The 23,356-nt window shown below is 46.1% G+C and overlaps 1 protein-coding gene across 1 annotated transcript in view; it reads left to right on the top strand.

Moving 5' to 3' along the window:
* Positions 1 to 2,219: 2,219 nt before the first annotated feature.
* The window catches only part of SHISA9 (shisa family member 9), a 293,836-nt gene continuing 272,699 nt past the window's right edge, over positions 2,220 to 23,356 (top strand). The window contains exons 1-2 of the mRNA XM_007100195.2: positions 2,220 to 2,905; positions 13,030 to 13,157. Coding sequence (XP_007100257.2) covers positions 2,220 to 2,905; positions 13,030 to 13,157 — 814 coding nt within the window. The remainder of the gene's footprint in view (positions 2,906 to 13,029; positions 13,158 to 23,356) is intronic.

Here is a 23,356-nt window from a genome sequence, read left to right on the forward strand (position 1 = left end):
TATCAGTATTGCCCTGGTGTGTTTTTGTTGGAATAGGGTCATTTCTGCAAGTCTTTGGGGGAGACAGTAGGTGACCGTTTCTTCAAAGAGAAGGCACAATTAGCCGAACTGCGTCTCATTCTGAGAAAACTTGCAACGGAGTCCCAATAAAACCCCATGCTTTTTCAATTAAGGGGACACCCCCGCCCCTGCCGTATGTCATTTTATATGTGGCCCAAGCTCTTGGTTCTTTGAAAATGCCCTGAGAAGCCCTTGACTGCAGCCAAACGGAGAGAAGGGTGGTGGAAACATTTCCCTGCAAATCGCCTAGCCTACTGCTAAGTGTATACTTAGTTAATGCAATTAAAAAACAAAACGCTGGGGCGTGTGGGGATCTAAATTTGGTGTAGCAGCTTTGGTACAAATCCTGTTTTAGGGGCTACTGGAGTCAAATTCAAGCCGAGGAGAGGAAGAAGTGGGAGAAATGGGAGAGGGCCGACGGATGTCTGGAACCGGCTGATTTGAGAGAGGGTAGGTTTGGAAACACTGACTGACGACGGGAGACTGAAAGCCGAGGAAGCAAAGGCCCGGCTCGGCAGCTCCCGGTGAGGATATCCAGGGAGGTGGAGGGTCGGTGGGCACAGGGGCCAGCCGGCTCCGGGAGACCGATGCGCGCGGGCTCCAGGTACCGGAGGGCAGCTGAGTCCGGGCGCCAGGCCTTGCGCTGCACCAGATCTGGCGCGCAGAGGCGGCGCCGCGGTGTGCCCTCCTGGGGAGCGCAGGGAAGGCGGCGACGGCGAAGAGGGACAGAGTGGCAGGTCTAGGGGCCTGGGAGAGTCCCAAGGAAAGACGTTCTGGGACAGGCCATTGCCTCGGCCTTGGCCGCTTCCTCACCTTACCCCTGCGTTTCTTTGACTTTAGTTCATCCCGAGCCCCTCTCCCGGGGGTGCTTACCCCGGGCCCAGGCGCTTGCCACCGGCCTTCCCAGCTCAACCTTGGTCCTCGCCTGGGCCCCGGGGAGTTGAGCCAAAAGGGTGGTGGCTCTGGCTGGAGGGCACAGTCGGGGAAAGGGCAGGGCGGCCCCGCGCACCTGGGAGGGGTAATCCTGATCAGACTGCGCCCCAGTCTGTCTTGGAATGGAAGCCACCTGGTCTGTCCCTCAACCCTTCGAGTCACCCCTTCCCTGGTGGGCCGACTCCAGCCGCAGCTGCTGCGCACGCTCCCGGGAAAAAGCCCCGGGCGGAGCCGCCTCTGCGACCAGAACAGGTCTGAGGCGCAGCTCCCCTCCAGAGAGGGCGCGGGAGGTCCCGCAGCCGTTTCCACCTGCCGGGAAATCCGAGCTGTGCTTCAGCCTCTGCGGCTGCCGGAGCTCGTTCCTCTCCGCCCGCCAGCCAGGCTCAGCTCTGCACGCCCCCCAGTTGCCGCCCGCCAGCCCGAGTCACCTCTCCCGCGCCCCCGCCCCTCTCCAGCTCGCTCCCGCCCCCTCCCCACCCCCCGCGCCGAAGCCACCTGGTCTGTCCCTCAACCCTTCGAGTCACCCCTTCCCTGGTGGGCCGACTCCAGCCGCAGCTGCTGCGCACGCTCCCGGGAAAAAGCCCCGGGCGGAGCCGCCTCTGCGACCAGAACAGGTCTGAGGCGCAGCTCCCCTCCAGAGAGGGCGCGGGAGGTCCCGCAGCCGTTTCCACCTGCCGGGAAATCCGAGCTGTGCTTCAGCCTCTGCGGCTGCCGGAGCTCGTTCCTCTCCGCCCGCCAGCCAGGCTCAGCTCTGCACGCCCCCCAGTTGCCGCCCGCCAGCCCGAGTCACCTCTCCCGCGCCCCCGCCCCTCTCCAGCTCGCTCCCGCCCCCTCCCCACCCCCCGCGCCTCCTCTGCCCGCCCTCCTCCCCCTCCCCCTTCCCTCCCGCCCTCCCTTCATTCCACAAGTGTTGCTTCTCTCTCTCCGGCGCACTTGGCCAGCTGGAGAGGTGAGAGGGATCCTGCGAGCGGGCGCGGGGCGGCGAGTCCCGAGCCGCCGGCCGAGGGGAGGCACGGACAGACCGACTCGCCCTTGCTCTCCGGCCCCCGCCTCCCCCTGTGGCCAGCCGGACCTGCACCCCGCGCTTGCCCCCGCTCCTCCTCCCCCCGCCCGGCCGGCGCGCTCCTCCCCGGCCGGCCCCTCGGCGCGCTGCGCGCTGGAGGCGAACGCGGGCTGAGCCGAGCGCAGTGGCCGCCGACCACCGAGCGCCCCGCGCCGCTCCCTGCATGTGCGGCCCGCGGCGGCTCGCAGCCCCCGGCAGCAGCCTCGGCAGCTTCGGCCGCGCCTCGAGAGGCGGCTGCAGCGGCTCCAGCGGCGGCCGAGCGGCCGAGCCCGGGCTGGGAAACACGATGCGCCGCGTCCTCCGGCTGCTCCTTGGCTGCTTCCTCACCGAGCTGTGCGCCCGCGTGTGCCGGGCGCAGGAGCGAGCGGGGCACGGGCAGCTGGCGCAGCTGGGCGGCGTGGTGGTGCTGGCGGGGGCCAACCGCTCGGGGGCCGCCTCCGGAGAGGTCGCCGAGGGCGTGGGTGTCTCGGACGCACCCCCGACCCGGGCGCCCACGCCGGACTTCTGCCGGGGCTACTTCGATGTCATGGGCCAGTGGGACCCGCCGTTCAACTGCAGCTCGGGCGACTTCATCTTCTGCTGCGGGACTTGTGGCTTCCGGTTCTGCTGCACGTTTAAGAAGCGGCGACTGAACCAGAGCACCTGCACCAACTACGACACTCCACTCTGGCTCAACACCGGCAAGCCCCCAGCGCGCAAGGACGACCCCCTGCACGACCCCACCAAGGACAAGACCAACCTAATCGTTTACATCATCTGCGGGGTGGTGGCCGTCATGGTGCTCGTGGGCATCTTCACCAAGCTGGGGCTGGAGAAAGCGCACCGGCCCCAAAGGGAGCACATGTCCAGGTGGGCTGCCTTCCCCCCCCGTCCCCTCCGGGCGCCGCTCTCCCTACTCTCCCCTCTCCACCTTCCTGGAGGCAATGGCGCTCCCCCCGACCCCGGCTTCTCCGCGGGGGTATGTCACCCGGGCAGCCAACTTGGGTTGGGAGCGCAGAGAGGGGACGCTGCGCTCAGCACAGGTGCGGACATGAGCATGTGTGGGGGTTAGGGGTATCTTCCCCCCTCCCCCGCCCTCTTCCCGCCCCCTCCTGCCGAGGCTTGCAGCGGACTTGAGACACACAGCCAGGGAACCCGTGGCTCCGAAGTCTTGGGTTTTGGGGAGGGGGTCCAGCCTTCGGATTCCAGATACTAGCCTCTAGGTAAACAGGGGCCGGCGAGCCCGAAAGGGAAGGGGGGCGTGTGTGAGCTCGCGCGCGCGCGCGCGTGTGTGCGGGAGGGAGGGAGGGAGGCAAGGAGTGTGTGCCGCCCGCAACTCGTACGACTCGCGAAAATGTGGCGAGGGAGGTGGAGAGTGCGGGGAGGGCGAGAACAAAAGCTGTGCTTGGAGCGGCCGCCTCGCTTTCTCCGAGCTGCCAGGTCCCTGGAATTGGGACCTCGCCACCCCTCCGCTTAACCCCCTCGTCCCCCTCTCCAGTCGCCACCTCTCCCTGCCTGGGGCAGCGACCTCAGCTGCGCGCTTGCCCGGGCTGGCGTGGCCTCCAAGGACCGGAGCCCCCTCCCCGCGTGCCTTCACCCCCCAGACACCCTGATTCGTCAACTTCCCCTTTTGCCTTATTCATTATGCAAGTCCCAGCACGAGCAAGTCTCAGCAGATGGGAGAAGGCATTTGGGATTAATGGAGCTATTTGCCTTTTGCTTTTTTTTTTTTTTTTAAAGTATCTAAATCGATTCGCACAACCCAGTAACTTTGAGGCGGAACACGCAGACGCGGGGACGCAGCCCCCGGCCGGGGAGAGGCCTGGGGTTGGTGTGAGGTCCGGGCGGGCGGGGTTGAAGAGCGCCGGGTGGCCTGCGAACAGCTGGATGACTGGGGCGCAAGGTTTATTCTTTTTCCGAATATGGGCAACCGAGTCGCCATGTGTTCCCCCCACGCCCCACCCAACACACACATACACACCCCGCACCTCCGGGTGCCTGTGTACCCGCCTAAAAAATCTCAACAAAGAGACCCACCAAAAATAGGCGAAGGAACATCACCACCTCACTAGTAATTATTTTCTATTTATACTCAGATTATCCGATGATTTTTTTTTTTTTTTTTTCCAGACGGGAAGAATTTGGGGGAAGAGGTGAGGAAGTTCCTCTCGGTTTGGGTCAGCAGGGAGGTGTGGATGGATGTTGAGGTCTGGAGGCACAGAAGTAAGCTCCGAGGGCATTCAAGAAAGCCTTACCTACTAAAAAGAGTCAAGAGCAGGCCCCGCCCACCTCCCCGTAACCCCAAGGTGCCCGATCGCCAATCGCATGGGCCGGGTGGTTTCACTTCCCCCGCTGTCCTCGCCAAGGGTCTGTATTAAGGTGAGAGTGAGACACGGAAGCAGGGCTGCGGCAGCGACTGTTGCCTTGCTAGGGAGATTCACCCAGGGATAGGTAGGCTGCCTTGCAGATTTCGGCTTAATTCCTCTGCTGAAATCTCCTCGGAGCCTTTGCCTTGCAAACCATCGCTTACAGGAGCCCTCCTCCTTGTTTGGTTGGGATGGGGGTGGAGAGGCATGAAGAGGGAGGTAAGAAGGTGGAGAGGGGAGTAACCTTTGGGCATCTGTGGGAGAAAGATGCTAGCTTCAGGCCAGCAGGGACCCAACTTCCTGCTCCTGCCCCCTTGCAGCTCTGTTTACTTCAGCCCAGCAGGCTGCAGCCACATTCCTCTGCAGGTATTAGAAAAGGTCTGCTTGGAAGTGAAATCTAGGGGTACCCAGTCCTGGGGTAACAGAGCCTCAACACAGGCTCTCCTTGCATGCATTTTGGGAATTCCAGAATGGAGTGAAACTATGTACTCCTGAAGAGAAAGGATGGTTGATTTTTACTTGCAACTCCTAAAGCGTGGTTTTCAACCTCGGCTGATGTTTAGGGTCACCTGGAATGCTTTTAAAAAAGTCCTCTTGTCGGGAGCCGCACCCTAGATGGTTCAAATCAGAACCTCTAGGGTGGGGCCTGAGCATCCATACTTATGTATATCTCTCCAGGCTTTACAGTGTTCAGCCAATCACTGTCCAGGAAAAGGAAGTAACATTTGCCGAGCACAGTTCTGGGTGCCAGGCACTATACTAGGTGTGTGTGTGTGTGTGTGTGTGTGTGTGTGTGTGTAAGTGTAAACATTCTCTCGTTTAGTTTGCACAGCGATGAGACAGGTGCTAATTTAATTCCCACTTACATAGGAGCAAATCATAGCTGAGGTTGGTGGCTTGCTCAAGGTCACACAGAAAATTGTGCAATCCCTAGTCCCCTGGTTTCAGCTGTGTCTGGGGCAGATGTTTTCAGTTTGAGAGAGCGTCAGAATTTGGGGAGCTTCCTAAAATGCACAGTCTTGAGTTCGATCCAGAGAGATTCTAAATCCATCCGTCTGGGCCTCGGAAATCTGCATTTCACCACCTCCCTGAATGACTCACGTAAAGTGGTCCACACTTGGAGAAACGCTGGTCTTGATTTGGGAATATTTTACAGGATTGAGGATGGATGAATTCATCCAGTGTGACTCTTATTTATTTACATTCTATTGGTGGTTTTCCCCGTGTGTGTAGCCTTTATGTGTATTTCTGTGGTGCTGGGGGCCGCCCCAGGTTCTCACCAAACGCATCCTGCTCTGCTGATGCGGTTAATCATTTCAAGTCCCAGCCATGGCAGTGGCCTCATCCACTTTTGCCTGCACGGGCCATGGGATGCTTGGGTGGGGCCAGCGCACCAAGCTCGGCATCAGAGAGACTATACTGTGGCTTCTAGGTGAAATTAACCTGCTGGCTGCAGCCTCTTCATTTACTTTGTCTGCAGCTGCTAGGGTCACTGGGATGGGGAGTTTGTTCTTAACCTCATCTGAAAGTATCTGCTCTTCAAAGACTTAACAGCACGTGCTGCTCCCACATCACACCCTGACTGCTCCTGATGACCAGGTGCTTGTGTTTGAGGATGTCAGTTTCCAGGCTCAGAGTCCTGGGCACATTGCCTGCTTCCTTTTGGGTTGATTAGGACTGAAAAAGGGGAAAGACAGCAGTTCCAGGAGCGTGCATGGACCTTGCCTGTGATGTTGGGAGAACTGTACAGATGCTCATTCAGCAGCTGTAACAGCTGCCACATTCAAGCACAATTTATTGGAAGAAGTGACTGCAAATGGTGGCCAGCTATGGGTACCAAACCATGCAGACATGTTTTGTTTGGTCTGTAAGGTATTTCTATTTATGTATTCTTATTTTTAAGTTTTCCTCAATTTGTTATTGTGAAACATTTTAAACATACAAAAAACTTGAAAGAAGAATAAACACGAAGTCCAGTATATCTTTCATCTAGAGCAGGGTTTCTTCCCCTTGACATTGTTGACATTCGGAGCTGGATAATTCTTTGCTGTGGGCGCTGTCCTGAGCATTGCAGCAGCCCTGGACTCTACCCACTAGGTGCAGGTAGCACCCACCCCACGCTTCATTCGGGACAATTAAAAACGTCCTCAGGTGTTGCCAAAAGTCATCCAGGGGCAAAATCACTCCCAGTCAAGAACTACCAATTTAGATTGAACAATTATTAGTATTTTGTCCTGTTTGCTATCTCTCTCTCTCTCCCTTCTTTCCTCCCTTCCTTTTTTCCTTCTTTTCTCCTTTCCTCCCTTCCTCTCTTTTTTTCCTCTGTTTTTTGGCTGAAGCAGTTGAAAATAAGTTGCAGACATGACGCTTCATCCTTGAATACTTCAGTGTGGATCTCTTAAGAACAAGGACATTCTCCCACATAACACAATTCCAGTATCACACCCAAGGAAAAGAACAAAAATTCTGTAACATCATCAAATAGCCAACTGTATTACTGTTTTCCCAGTCATGTACCAGAAATGTCTTTTAGAGCTTGGTTTCTCAAACCAGGATCCAGTCAAAGCTCACTGCCTTTGGCTGTGAAATCTCTTTAGTCTCTATTAAGTATGGTGTTTTAAAACCAACTTAGAACCAATTGCCAACATTTAAAAACTGAGAGATTTCACACAGAATTCCAGATTTCTGATTTCTCTTGAGAAATTGATAGGTCTGGTAATACTGGACCTGCACATTCAAACAGCAACTGTTCCCTTTAGGACCCTCTCAGGTTTAATCTCCAGCCCCCCGCCCCCCAGCCCCGTTCACTCAGTTATGTTACCTGCAGTCCCCAGAGAGGTCCTCAGGCTGATCTTAACAGAAATGGGCTCAAGTCAGATGGCTCCAGATTCAGTCCCAGCTCAGCCACTTAATAGCTGTGTGATTCTGGGAAATTTATGTCACTTCTCTGATTCTCAGGTTCTTGCCTACAAAATGGGATGATGAGGGTCCCTGTATCATAGGCTTGTGTGAGGATTCACTGAGACTGGGCTTAGAAAGCTCTTAGTGCAGGGCCTGCCATATGGTCACTGCTCAGTGACTATTACCCTTTATCATCATCCTTATTACTGGAATTTTCTAACCCTTATCTACCGAAGTGGGTGAAGTTATAGTCTGGAACTCTGTGTCTAGCCCTTGCTCTGCTATGACTGTTTAGCTGTGTGACATTGGCCAAGTCTCATAACCTCTCTGGACTTGCATTTAATTTTAACAGAAGGAGTGGCAGGTTCACAATAGGAGAGACGATCCAAGTGTGACAACATTAGATGCATTGCAAAGAGTTGGCCTGGGTGATATTGAAGAACACTTGCTGGTTTTACTATTTTGCCATAAGCTTGTGTGTAAATTCTCATTTAATTTCATGTCCCACCCCAAGGAGGTCGGCCTTAATGACAGTCTGCCTTTCACAGAGGCACAGATTGCTTTCCAAGAGGATGCACAAGCCCCTAGTGAGTGGAGGAGTTGGACTTCAGGCCCAGACAGTCTGAGACTGTAGCACGGATCCTCAACTACTAGGCTGCACTGCCTTGGATCGCTGAGATGCAGGACTTCAATCTGCAGATCACAGAGAGGTGCTCGATGCCCTGCAAATAACAGTGCACACATCAGGACCAGTTCACAGAGCCACTGTCAGATCAAGACTAGGCATGTTTTCTGCATCTGCCCCTGACAGGGCCAGCCCCTTGGCAAAGGCATCTGTAAGAAATGACCCTGGGGGCAGGAACGCGTGTTTGAAGCTCTCTACACTCGAAGCCAGTAGGGAACACATGTCATTATTTTGCCCACCTTCAAACAGAATCCGAAATCCAAGTGGCAAATTATGTAGCACAATGTCCTGTGTGTTTTTCAAACATGCTTCACAAGTGCTGGAGTCTCTTGCAAAGAAATGGCATCAAGTGATATATGTCCCTTCTTCCCTTGCCTTTTCTCTCTTATTCCAGCTTCCCTTCCACCTCCACTTTTTCTTACACATTTATGATTATCTTGTGGCTTCCACCAGCTCCCCAGGCTGGAGAAGCCCATGAATGCATATACTGTTGGCCATGGAAAAGTCTAAATTATTTTGCTTTGCAGAATATGTTTGCTTCTCTCTGGGCACTGAGTCCTTACATTTGAAAAATCAACTTTAACAACATTGCAAAGAAGTTATACTCCAATAAAGATGTTTAAAAAATCCACTTTATTGGGGTCTAATTTACACAATAAAATGCACACACATCATCTGTACAGTTTGATGAGCTTGGACAAATGTCTACACCTGTATAACCACTACTCCAGAAAGGTACCTGGTGCCCATTGCCCTTAGATCCTTGAAAAATAAATGATGCTTCTGGTAAAAGAGGAAATTCTCAGGAATCCCATTCAAGTGTTTAAAAGTCAGGACATAGTTTAGACCTTGGAACCCCTGGAGGCTTTGAAGCAAGATGCTGGAACTCTGAGCTCTGTTAGGTAATGCTGGGGTCTTTTATTTGCTCTCTGTAATTGGAAAGAAAAGGGATGCAGCCTTTTCTTTTTGTTCCTCAGATATGCCATGCTCATTGCTGCTTTGGAGTTGTTGTGTTGTTTTGCCTCAAATTCTCTGGCTGGCCCCTCCTCTGCATTCAAGTCTCAGCTCAATGTCACCTTGTCTGAGATGCTGTCCCTGACCCCCCAGGCTTACTTACTAACGCCCCCCTCCTTGCCCCCTCCAGCCCATCACTCAATGTTATTTGCTTCATTTCACATTACAGTCTAAAATGAACTTAATAATGTACTGGTTTACTAGTTTATTATCTGTCTCCTTCCATTATCTTTCAAGTAAGGAGTGCAAGGATGCTACCAGTCTCTTCCCCATCTGTCACCTGAGTCCTAGTATGGTACCTGGCACGTAGGAGTTCTGATTCCTGACATCCTGGTTTATATGACATAAGGTATCTCCTCATTCAGTCATTCATTTGCTCACTGATATATTCATTCAATAGGTTTTTATTGAGTACCTATGGTATACCCAGCCCTGTGCAGAGAGCTCTGAGAATGCAGCGAATAGTGCAGGCACAGAGCTCATGGTCAAATGGCAGGAGACAGGTAATGTACAAGTAAATATACAAGTGAAGTGATACTAAGTTCAACCTTATGAAATTGCCAATATTCCGTCATCTTCAACCTCAAAAATGGCAATGTTTTAACATAACAATTTGGAACTGGATTAAGGGATATCAAGGAAAAGGGTAGTTTCTTCAATAAGGTGCCTGTGTTAGTTAGGGTTCTCCAGAGAAACAGAACCTCTAGGAGATTGATCTATCTATCTATCTATCTATCTATCATCTATCTATCTATGAAGAGATTTATGCAGAATTGCCACACATGATAATTGAAGCTGGGAGGTCCAAAATCTGCAGAGTCAAGGTCCCAGTTTGAGTCTGAAAGCCTGTAGGTCACCGTAGAAACATGAGCTGATGTACCAGTTTGAAGGCCATCAGGCAGGGAAATTCTCTCTTACTTGGGGGAGGGTCAGCCTTTTGTTCTATTCCAGCCTTCAACTGATTGGATGAGGCCCACCCCATGGAGGGCAATCTCCTTTCCTCAGTCTATCAATCTAAATGTTAATCTCATCCAAAAACACCCTCTCAGACGCATCCAGAATACTGTTTGACCAAATCTTTGTTCTCTTCAGTCAAGTTGACACATAAAACTTACCATGACATTACCTTTAGGATCTTGCTATTCAGATTGTGCCCTGTGGACCAGCAGCATCTCCATCACCTGGGAGCTTGAGCAGAATCTCAGGCCCTGCCTCAGACATCCCGAATCAGAATCTGCATCTTAACAAGACCCCGAAGGTAATCTGAATGCACATTCGAGTTTGAGAAGCACCCGAAGTATGTGCCACACATAAATACCAATTCCTTGGGCATTTGTTTGGCTTGTAGTACGTAGTTGGTTCTTTCCACTAATTCACTAATTTTTAAAAACACATCCCTAATTGTAACATCCAACAAAAATTATTATGTACACTATAGCATTTATTATTTTTTGAAATTTTATTGAAGAATAGTTGATCTACAGTGTGTTAATTTCTGCTGTACAGCAAAGTGATTCAGTTTTTTATATATATATATTCTTTTTCATAGTCTTTTCCATTATGTCTTATCACAGGATATTGAACATAGTTCCCTGTGCTATGCAGTAGGACCTTGTTGTTTAGATACACTGTAAAGCATACATAAGAACAGAAATATTAAAGTGAGCTGAAGGTGAAATAAATATTTACAATTTGTTGCCAGTGGTGCTGACTTCGTGCAGTCATTAGCTCATCTCTCAAAGCCTAATGTGTGTTGAGGATGGAGCTCATCATTCATAAATAAATCCATAGTTTGAATAGTTTTCATGAGAACTTTGATTATTTTTGGCTGACTTCATTTTGATCTGAATAGGCCATCATTGTTTTAACCTTGTGAGAAGCTCTTGAAGCGGAGGGGAGAGTCCAGTCTGTTATTTTCCTGTGCTTGTGTCATCCGTATTATCTCCAAGCTGTGGTTTTGTTATGGGGGACGTTTTTAAGCCCCATGTCCACGTAGTGCTGGTTAGCCTAGTAAAACTAGCTACTTTGCCTGCACATCCCCTTTAGGGGTGCACATAACTGCAATACAGGTGATGCACCCTAATGATGGTACCACTGCCAGCCACCCTCCTTGGTCCAAGACTCCAGGTTCTCACCATCTGACGTGGGTATTCCAAATGAGGGCTCCGGCATCAATTCACATATAAAATTTATTTCTTATTTTTAATGACTAAAGACCATACACAGAAGTTCTCATGTTTCCTTCCTCCGTGCCAAATTATATTAGGCAGTCCCTGAGTGAGTGGACCACATCTTGAAGACTCCTTTTCCAGGATGTGGGGGCTCTAAGAATCCCTGTCTTCACTGTATGCTCTGGGAGGGGCTGCCTTGGAAAAAGTATGGCTTGGCTTTTAGGTGAATTTCATGAATTTTGGCACTCAGAAGAAGCCCAGGGAATCTGCCAATGGCAGTGCTGACCGAGTTCATGGATAGACATCCTGAATATTTACTTTGCTGTCCTCCTGAAAGTCCGAATATTCTGAAATTTTGGAGAGACTCCTTAGAGAATCTGTTGAGATCTATGGCTTCTTCTTTGAGAAAAACACACAAGTAAAATTTCCATTCAATTCCAGAGGAGTTCAGAGATCCCCTGAAGTTCATATGAAGAGCCTGTTTAAAAGTGAAAAAAGGCAAATTAGGTTTGGGAGGAATCTATTCTATGTTTCAAACATTCCTTCCCTGCAGCCCCTTTGAGTTTCAGGACTTGCTTACTGCACAGAGTAGGAAGGAGCCTGGACTCTGATTTCAAAGACACTCAGATTTGTATCTTAGTCCCTCCACTGATTAACTGAGTTAATTTGGGCATTTTTTTGTTTTGGAGAATGGATAATCCACACCTTGTAACATTATCCCCCCTGTTGGCCATAATCCAGCTTTATTGGCCTTCTTGCTTGTACCTCAGATACCTGAACTCTTTCCTGCCTCAGGACCTTTGCACTTGCTGCCCCCTCTGCCCAGAATGTTCTTTCATCGTCTTTATGTGACCAGCTCCTACTGTTCAGGGCTCTACTCAAATATCACCTCCTCAGAAAGGCTTTTCCAGACCACTCCATCTCAGTATATTTAGGATTTAAAAAAAAGTGTACAGGGACTTCCCTGGTTGTCCAGTGGTTAAGACTCCACCCTCCCAATGCAGAGGGCCTGGGTTTGATACCTGGTCAGGGAACTAGATCCCGCATGCCACAACGAAGATCCCACGTGCTGCAACTAAAACCTGGCGCAGCCAAATAAATAAATATTAAAAAATATTAAAAAGTGTACAATTCATTGGTTTTTAGTATATTCAGAAAGTTGAGCAACCATCACCACTGTCTAATTCTAGAACATTTTCATCATCCTAAAAAGAAACCCTTCACTCATTAGCAGTCACTTCCTATTTCCCCTCTCACACCCCCAGCCCCTGGCAACCACTAATCTACTTTGTCTCTTTGGATTTGCCTATTCTGAACATTTCATGTAAATGGAATCAATTCACCTCTCTGAGTCTTTGCTTACTCATCTGCAAACAAAGAGTAATAATCCTCATAAGATGTTTACATGCTGCTTAGTTGAATTAAAGTATGTAACGTGACTAGTATAGTGCCTGGCTTATGGTAAGTACTCAGTAAATGTTACTTATTGTTAGGAATAGTGGGCCATTGCTGTATGTGGAGTGTTGGTATCTAGGGTTAGTCATAAAGGGGAACTAAACTTGTGGGGTGCAGACATATTACATATGTTCATCATTTAATCCTCTCAACAGCTCTATAAAGTAGGTAACACTGCTATTATATCACTATCGTGAGAGGCATGTGAACTGTTCTGCGTGAGGTCCTTATGTAATCTCTAATTGCGGTGATCTTATTTAATTACTAATGTCTTTTTTTCCCCTCTGCCCCTAAGTAGAATGGCAGCTCCATGGAGGAAGGGGTCTTGTCTTTTGTTCATAGGCCCAAGTAGGTGCCAATCATTGTTTTGAATGAACAGATTTAAATTTTCTCTCCTTTCAGGGCCCTTGCAGATGTCATGAGGCCACAGGGCCACTGCAACACTGACCACATGGAGAGAGATCTCAACATCGTGGTCCATGTCCAGCATTATGAGAACATGGATACCAGAACCCCCATAAATAATCTTCGTAAGTACAGCTGTGCGATCCATTCCAGTCCTGTGTGGTGACCCAAGTGGTGGTCACACCACTCCCAGATTTCATGGTGTATGTTTGGGTCCATGAAGAGCTTCTCTTTGTTGAATAAGAAGTTTTATTTTATCTCTTCTGGATCAAACTGTGTGTGGCATCCTCAGATTTCACTTGGTTTGTTTCTCTGTTAAAGAGTGACCCACTTGGTGGATTTCTCATGTTTGGTTCTTCTATTAACAGAACCACTTGGGTGGTTCATCTTGGTTGGTCTGTTAACTAATGGCCCTCTTGGTTGGTTCATCATGGTTGGGTACTTAGTTAACCAATGGATTACTTTGTTGGTTCATCTTAGATAGTAAATCTGTTAGCCGATAACCCATTTTGTTGGTTCATCTTGATTGGGTAATCTGTTAACCAACGGTTCATTTGCTTATCTGTCTCCCTCCTGAGGTAGACCAGTTGTGTCTTTTAGGTTTCATGCTGCTTTCAGTTAACAGATACTGGTTCAGAAGAACTAGATTTATTTTTCATAAAACTAGAGTTTCGGAAATATAATCCACAAACCCTTTGTGTGTGTATGTGTGTGTGCGTGTGTGCATGTGTATGGAGTTTTGAGTTGTGGTTATGTTGGTTTGGGGGGCGGTGTGTATGTGTGTTTCAACAGTAGCAAATTGTTCCATTGTTCTTCCAGGAAAAAAAAAGCTGCATTTGCTATTGTGTTTCAATAGGTATTCTTTAGCTGATGGAACATAGTTGGGGATCTTAGTATGGTCCCAGAGATTTTCTTTCCTTTCAAAGATCTGTATATACAACATACATTATGGAGCTGGTGCACTGACTACAGGGAGTAGGGAAAACAAGATGGTTTTGTTTTTGACGGTAGTGTACTACCGTGGTTACTCCTAGCAATTATGTTTTCAAGTAACCGCCACATTAAAGTAATGTGGAGGACTTGGTGTAAAATAACAAAAGCCAGACAATTTAAAGGATGCATTCAGTTGTGGCTGGAGGTTCTTAAAAACAGAAACATTTCTGGCAGTGCACATTTTTTCTAGTCTGGGTCGCCTTTGCTAAAGCTGCACCAGGAGCGGCAATGGTGTTTGATTTGCTGAATCATACTTTTGGACTGGTTGCAAATTTTCATGCTCAACAGGTAGAGGAATAAGCCTGTGGAATTTGACATAGGTGATGCAAATTCTCCGATTCTGCATGGTGACAGTTGTTCATGGCCTTGGAAATGTAGCAGTATGTTGGCAAAGTCAATGTGTACATGGTTTGAAAATGGGTTACTAAGTAGAAGGTCTTAGGTTTCATTGTATTAAATAATTTGACATTATTTATTTGTGAACTGGACCATAAAATGATATGAGAAATAGCCACATTTCAGAGCAAAATACACCAGCCATGGGAAGTTTTATGACCAAATCTCACAGCCCTGAAAGATATGGTAAATTGCGCCAACTCTGATATGGCAATCATATGATACAATTCTGGTTTTGATGGAAATGAGCACATTCTCCTTCAGAATGCACTGGGAAATAAGTTGAACCTAGGTGTATGTGAGTCCCAAACATCATTAGTGAGTGATTGTGACCATGAAATAGAGAAAGCTGAAATGGTATTGAGTCCCTGGCTATAAAAGGCAGCCGTTGAAAGTTTCTCATTCGAAGTTTCAATTTTTAGGATGATTTTGAATCAGCACTTGAGTGGAATAACAAAATCATTGAAGGCACTCAAATTTCACCATTCCATCAGGCAAAAAGGGCAGGTGACATTAATGAATCTTGCTTTAGTAAGGAATTTTAAAAAATATATTTATCTTTTTGGTTGTGTTGGGTCTTAGTTGCAGCAGGTGGGCTCCTTAGTTGTGGCATGCGAACTCTTAGTTGGGACATGCATGTGGAATCTAGTTCCCCAACCAGGGATCAAACCCAGACCCCCTGCATTGGAAGCGTGTAATCTTAACCACTGTGCCACCAGGGAAGTCCCTTTAGTAAGGGATTTTTGTTTAAAGTTGTATTGAGAATAAATTACTGTTCAGAGATGGGTGTCTAGGTACTGAGCAATTCAAAAGTCTCCTGTGACAGGCTAACTTGGTTTATTTATGATTCTTGCTTTTAGTCTATATTTGTGTTTCAGTAATCAATGGTCTTTTTATACCAAGAAAAAAAATGTGTCTTGTAATATTTTACTGGGTAGAATTACACCAGAGCATTCCTGGCAAACTACAGGGGAGAATTCCAGGTGTTATGTCACAAACACTGCATTCACATAAGAATTACCACAGATATTAATTTCATATAATTCTGCTAGGTTGGTTCAATCCTTATTTCCAAGTGTTTTGGGGACTATCTGAAAATAAGAAGCATATAGCCTTTCCACAGATTTACATTAATAAGTTTAATTGATATAATAAGTTAATTCAGTAGTTGGTAGTAATTGTGTTTCCTTGTAATTACATGTTTGTCTTTTGTTGACTTACAGGAGCTCTTTATATATTGTAGACATGTGGGAAAATTTGCATGTTCAGAACCAAGAATGATTTGGGAAGTTCATTGAGAAGATAGGACTAGATAACTGATATTTATCAGTTATTAAATGTACAAGAAGCCAAGCCATCACCAGAGCCCACTCTGACCAGTAGAGAAGTAGGAGAGAAAGAATTCTGCCTAATAACCAGAAAGTAGGACCAGATCTTGGTGCCAGAATTAGCATGCACCTATTGAATATAAAACCCTTTTCTGGACATTATGGGAGCTACAAAGATTTACCATTACAAAAAACGGAGTGAAAGATGCATCTATTTGTGACACAACAAGCAGGGACACATCGTGCCATTTTTAGGGTGTTCTTCACTAAACATTCAAGTTGCCAGATTTGACTGGAAATTCGATAGGCCCAACTTAAATGTTATTTTCATCTCTGTTCAATTACCCGCTTGACATTGCTTTAAGAGAATAATCATCTCCATGTATTTATCTCTCCTCCTCTTGATACTAACGCTAGATCACTTTATGATCTTTCCCTTATGCTTTGTTCAAATGCTAAGAGAATCAACAGTCAGTCTGGAAATCTGGATATTTGGAAGGAAGGGAGTGGAGAAGGACTAGGGTGAAGGCAAATAGGGGGCAGAGGGCTTCAATATGGGGAAATTTTTTGCCAACCTTTATTAGTTTTGTGAAGCTGATTTTTCCTGTGATAAAGTATGGACTTTAAAGCAGGACTTGCCTTTTTTATCTGAAGATGGATTTTTCTTCAGCAGATGCTGCTCAGGATCTTTCCAGGCATTCAGTGATATTGCCTAAAAATATTTAGTCTGATAATCAAAAGGGCTTGGACCTCTTTGATTAACAGGATGTAGATTCAGATGAGATAGTGATTTTCTGCAAAGGCTCCTAGGCTTCTGTGTAATTGCAGTTTGCTTTTGAAGGCACATTTTGTCCTCAAGTGCTGTGAACGTGCTCTGTCTCCCCAACCCCAGCCTCCCTGCCTGCCAATGACACCTCCCACCCCTTTTGAGAGTCCAGGGTAAATGTAGGCTCCCTTTGGTGTTAAGAATGGGATGAACCTTTTTTTTCTTCCTTTTTTGGCTGCGCCGGCGGCTTGTAGGATCTTAGTTCCCCAACCAGGGATCGAACCCACGCCCCCCGCAGTGGAAGTGCAGAGTCCTAACCTCTGGACCGCCACGGAAGTCCCTAGTGTTAAGAATGGGAGACGTGAGTGAGGGGCTGTGGGGACACCATATCACCTGGATCACCGTTTCTCAACTTGTTTGTGTTAAAAGCACACTTTTTTTTTTGAAATAAAACTTTAATTTGGGAATAATTGTATATTTATAGAAAAGTGGCAAAGATAGTACACAGAGTTCTGTATATTCCTCAGCCACTTTGATTTTAACATCTTACATGACTATAGTATGGTCAAAACTAAGAAATCAACATCAGTACGTTATTTTTAGCTAAACGGTAGATATTGTTTGAATTTCACTAGTTTCTTCCCTAATGTCCCTTTTCTGTTCCAGGATCCAATCCAGGACACTACATTACAGTAGTACAGCCAACTTGATAGTAGAATTTTGGCTGTGCCATATTGTTTAATGATGTGGTGATGGCTGGAGCCAACACTGAATAAGTCAGCGGCAATTACAAAACCTTTATTGCCACCGTATAAAAAGTGTCTCCCAGTGTCTATGAAAACATCCATGTTAAATGATTCACCTGCTCACTGTTGGAATGGAACCAGTTTCTGTCCTGACTGTGCTCTCACGTATACTCACGGGACAAGGGACCCTCACATTCCATACAAACATACAACCCCACTTTGGAATGGGGTTAATGTTAACAGTATTTGTTTCACGGCATAATCTGAGCAAGTGAGATCTCACCCCAAACTCTGGAGAAATGCTGACTTGATATTTCAGGACACAGAATCCATCAGAAAGACCAGGTTCTTATTCCAGCTTCTACTCACACCCTCTCCTCCCCCAGGACCATTCCCAAGTGGCTTTACAAGAAATCAGATGAAAAGTAAACCCATGATTTAGTTTCTGAAGAGGTTGTACAGCTCATACCTAGGGCCAAATGGATTTCCATTCATTTGTCCATATTTACCAAGGCACCTGGGATGTCCCATACTCGACTTTTGGAGATACTGGACGGGATATTCCCAAATACTTTTTAAAAATTGGGGGAGTTACCAACAAGGACCTACTGTATAGCACAGGGAAGTTTCCTCAATATTTTGTGATAACGTATAAGGGAAAAAGATCTGAATTACTGTGCTGTACACCTGAAACTAACATTGACATTGTAAATCAACTATAGTTCAATAAAAAATAAATAAAATAAAAAATTAAAAATAGATAAATAAGTAAAAAATAAATTTGGGGGTAATTTCCTAAGCAGGGCAGGCAAAAAGATAAATATAGATACAAAAGAAATATGTGAGATGGTGTAATAGTAACAGTAAACTGAGCAGACAGCATTCTAAACCCCTACCACATTGAATCCTACAGAACTTATTGCGTTGGTACTATTATTTTCACCATCGTAAGGACGGATAAACTGAAGTCAGAGAGGTTAAGTGGCTTGTCCAAAGTTCATACAGTTACTAAGTAGTAGAGCTGGGATTTAAATGGGGCCAGTCACATCCCAAAGTCTGTGTTTTTAACCGCCACACTACATTACCTCTCCCTGTGGTACAGATGTTTGCCGAAGGGGGGAGAAAGGATACGTTAAGTGAACCTAAAGAGCAGTTGGCATTCCAGGAAAGAGCTGTTTCCAAAATACTCTCCAATGTACTGTCTTGAGATGAGTCCTCCCTTAGGGATAATGACTAATATTTATTGAGCCCTTCCTAACTGGAGGCATTGTGCTAAATGCTTTGAATATATTAGCTCCTTTCATATGCAAAGCAACCCTCAAACTGCCTAGGCTCATTCTTGCCTCAGGGCCTTTGCACATGCTGTGCTTCCTGCCTACAGCACAGGCTCCCAGGCCTTTTCCATCTCATCTCTTACCCCTATTGCCACTTCATTAGAGAGGACTTCCTTGTCTACCTTTTTGGCCCCCAAATCACCCACTGTTCCCCATTTTCCCATTATTCTCTTCATAAGTTTTGTATTCTCCGAAGTTGTCTTACTCATTATTTTACTTATGCTTCTTTCACTACAATGTAAACTCCACGAGAGCAAATGCTTTGTATTGTCACAGCTGTACTCCCCACAGCAGGAACTGGGCTGGCTCATGGCAGCAGCTCCATAAATTTTTGTCTAATAAGTGAAAAAGCCTATGGAAGAGGTTTCATTTTGTGGGGGATGATAGATGAAACAAAATGGGAAAAGTATTGTTATTGTAGCTGGGTGACCAAATACATGGGGATTCATTATTCTCTCGATCTTTGTGTATATTTGAAAATATCCATAATAAAATTAAAAATTAAAGAGCTTGTCCATGATATCATAGTTAATATACAGAGGAGCCAGGAGCCAGGTCTGTCTGATTCCATAGCCTGAACTTTAATGGATGCACTTGGGTTATCTTCTGGTGAATAACCAGGCTCAGGAAGGGTAGGAATCAAGACACCTCAGGGACTTCAGGAGGTGTAGCGGGTAAAACATCACTCTCATTTCTGTCCTTAATGTGCTCAATCACTGTGTCTTTTAGTTCACTTTATCCAGAGAGAGAAAATGTGATTGGTTTCTGACCAACCAATGGCCTGGCTTCCCTGGATCAGCTCTCTGACCCCAGATTAATCAGTTGGGTGGGATGGAGAGTGTCTTGGTCTCCTTCTCAGGACTGTAGTGGGACTAGGTCTCCAAGAAGGCTGTGTTTGAGTAGCAGGGTGGAGATTGCTGTTTTAAGCTTCCTTGGGGCAGGGGCAGGGTTTACATTTGTCTTACTCTCCCCTGTACCTCCAGTGCCCAGTAATTACACAGTGTTCAATGGATGTTTGTTAAATGAAGGGATACATGCATGTATGAATGAATGCCTAGCACAAGCTCCATAAGAGATCCAGGGGAACCCATTAGCAGGACCCTTGGGATTTTGAGTTTTGAGGGAACTTGGCGATTCCAACTCCTATGAGGCTTTAACTCTCTTCTAAGAAGCGAGAGCTACCAACACTGTTGTTCCTGAAATGACTGGACAGGATGGTCTTTCCATCTGAAGATCTATGACTGTAATGGTTTTGGCACACAGGTCAGCAAATCTTAGAGTTGATAAGAGTTAAGGGGTGGATCTATACTGGATCCACTAAAAACATTTTTAGGTTCAGTGCCATAGCTTGAGTTGCCTTTGTGTGGTTTTAGATCAAGAGCTCTGGTTTTCTCTTGAAGTATTCAGTGTTCTAGATGAGATCCTGACATGTGATGATGCTCATTAGATATTAGACAATATATCTTTGCGATGGTTCAGTGAGGGCGTGGGGGATATGGGCTTGGGAGGTGGACATGGTTGGCTTGGGTGTCGGCTCTGTCACCTGTTAGCTGCACAGTCTCGGAAAAATTTATTTAATTTTGTAAACTTCAGTTTTCCATTCTATGAAAAGAATAAAATAACATCTCCCTTACGAGATTGTTGTGGAGATTATATGAATTAACACATTTAAAGGACTTAGCTTAATGCCTGGTAACATACACATTGGTTGTTACTATTATTATTTGTGGAATGAGTGAGCATTAATGTAAAGGTGGTCCGTTCGCCAGGGGCCAGTGATGCACGTTGGTATGAATTTGTTGTGCAGTTGTCTTCACGGTGAAAATATTTTCACTCTGTGTGCCTGTTGATAACCCCATTTGTGTGTGTGTGTGTGTGCATGTGTTTTTTTTACTACTAATGTTTTTGATGCAAATGAGGACTGAAGAAACTGTCAATTCCTTCCCAAGGAAATAGTTGGGATGGAGCAGCTGTCCCATTCTTAGCCATTTGTTCCTGTCTTATGTTCTTCTTCTATTCTCATTGAAACACATGAGCTTTCGTTCTGGTAGGAGTGTTGATTTTAATATTTATTTACACTGGCAGACCAGACCTGTAGGAATCTGTCTGGCCCCCAACATGTCTTATAGTTCCACCTAGAAAATGAGATTTGTGTGTGTGTTTGTGTCTACGTGTGTGCGTGCACGGGCAACAGAAACAGAGCCCTTAAAAGAAAAAAAAAATCCCCACTGTCTGTAAGTCAGCTCCTGGGCTCTTTTCAAAAATTGCTACTAATGCTGGCCACATGGCATTGCCTAATTGGATCTACATTGCCTTTCCAAAGTGCTTCCAACCAGCTGTAGGACTATTTGTAAAGAAAGCCTAAGTGCTTATCGCAGTGTCTGGTTTAGTTTAAAAGATGCCAAGTTCTGCTCCTTCCATTCTAGGGAAAGCCTATCCAGTTCCTTGGGGAGAGCATTTCTATTTAGATATCGGGATTCAGAGATGCAACATGCCTACTATGTGATTGACAGTGCGGATTAAAAAAGAGGAATAAATGAAACAGAATCATGCTTTGTTTTGCTCCTCCCACGTACATGCATTTTTCTTCTCACAACAATCCATGAAATAATTGAAATAGGTGCTGCATCTACATATTATAGATGAGGAAACTATGGCATAGAGAGTTTAAGTAACCTGCCCCAGGCCATAGAGATTTTTAGTAAGGAGTTCAGACCAGAGACATGGGTTCAGGCATGAACTCTATTCATGACTTTTCTCATGCCTTACCCAAGGACTTGCACCTGGTGATGTAACAGATTATGTCTCTTTTTCTCCTTCTCCCCCTTATTTATTGATCCTCACTAAGAATCACTATATTAAATGACACTCATCTTTGAAAATGGACCAACTGGATAAAGCCGTCATTTCTGTCCTAGAGGACTCAGATATTAGCCAATCGTTTGCTTTCTTGTCATTAATATTTCCACATCCTCAATCAACATTGAATTGATATTTATTAAAATTCTGCTACGTGTCAGGCAACGTGCTAGGAAAACTGGAGGTATGATGATGAATGAGTGAAAAATAAAAAATATCCTCTTGGATCTTATGATACAATCGCGGAGACGGAAGAGAAAAGAGGTAATTGCAAAGCAGCATGATAGGGATAATAAGTACAGGATGCTATGGGAGCATAATTGGGGCCTCCTCAAAACACCTGGGGCTGAGGAGGAGGGAAGGGAGATTGGGACAAATTTTCCTGAGAAATAGGTATTTTGCTCTTAGAGAGAAATATTTCCCAATAACTTTCCAGGAATCAGAGTGAAAGAGGGACTTCCCTGGTGGCGCAGTGGTTAAGAATCCGCCCCCCAATGCAGGGGACACGGGTGCGAGCCCTGGTCCGGGAAGATCCCACATGCTGCAGAGCAACTAAGCCCGTGCGCCACAATTACTCAGCCTGCGCTCTAGAGCCCACGAGCCACAGCTACTGAGCCCACATGCCACAACTACTGAAACCCGCGTGCCTAGAGCCCGTGCTCCGCAACAAGAGAAGCCACTGCAATGAGAAGCCCATGCACTGCCGCGAAGAGTAGTCCCTGCTCGCCACAGCTAGAGAGAGCCCACACCCAGCAATGAAAACCCCACGCAGCCAAAAAATAAACAAAGAAATTTATTTAAAAAAAAAAAAAGAGTGAAAGAAAGCAGAACATTTTAATGTACTGACTTTGCTTGCTTTTGATTGAGGGGAGAACTATCAGTCCTAGAATACAGCTCTCTGTTGCAGGTCTGATTACTTTTATAAAAATTACAGAAAGGGGGAAGAGGATTTTGTTCGGTTAGGGTCATACTGCTTTTGGTAGGAAAATTAAAATGCCGTGTCTGACACGGGAAGAACAAAACTTCAGGATGAGCTTTCAAGAGTTGAATACAGATTTTTTTCAGAACAGTCTTTGAGTTCAAGTCAGCTAGCTGTTTTTGGAGATTAGCATTGAATATTTTCTGCTTTTAAAAATAACGGCCAATATAAAACTAAGCAACATAGTTCAATACCATAATACATATATTAAAATAATTTATAATAAGGCTTTAGGAAACCACCTGAAAAAAATCCCAGTAAGGATTCTCAGTAAAGTTAATTATAAGTTGAAAAGGAAATCCGATCACATTAGTCTGAGAATGCAGTTAATGAAACTAAGTGTAATCATAATCTGAATATTTCATTAAATGGAGACTTAAACTCATTAATTTAGGTATTAGGCTTGGAGTTGTGTGCTCGCATGAAGACTGCCACACTCTAAGCAGGGCCTGGATTTCACACATTGAAATCCAATCCTTCGTCCAGGGAGACGGGCTTCTTATCTGAGATCTGTCCACGGTGCCGAATCATACCCTGGATGTATAATATTACAGTTATTCAAACCACCCAGCAAGAAAAGTCTATCTCAAAGAATTTTGGAGCTGGAGGGAACTTTGGGAATCATTTTGCCTTTGGTTTACCACATTTTTGGTTTCAAAGGTAACTAAAAATTAAAAAAATAGAAGAACTGGGGAACCAACATACTGTGCTAGCTTTCAATTTTGCAAGAAAGGAAATTATGTAAAAGTTAACTATGAGATAACACCGAACATTAGGTAAGGAATAGAGCTCAAAATAAAATACAATTCCTAAATTGAATGAAATTAACTCACAAAAAACTCATTCCACTATCCTTATATTTTCTCATTATTTTTGGCCTCCGGTCAGTTGAAAATGAGAACATGGATTTGCATTTTGGGGAA

Source organism: Physeter macrocephalus, chromosome 14, assembly GCF_002837175.3.
Source record: "Physeter macrocephalus isolate SW-GA chromosome 14, ASM283717v5, whole genome shotgun sequence".
In the NCBI taxonomy this organism is placed as follows: domain Eukaryota; kingdom Metazoa; phylum Chordata; class Mammalia; order Artiodactyla; family Physeteridae; genus Physeter; species Physeter macrocephalus.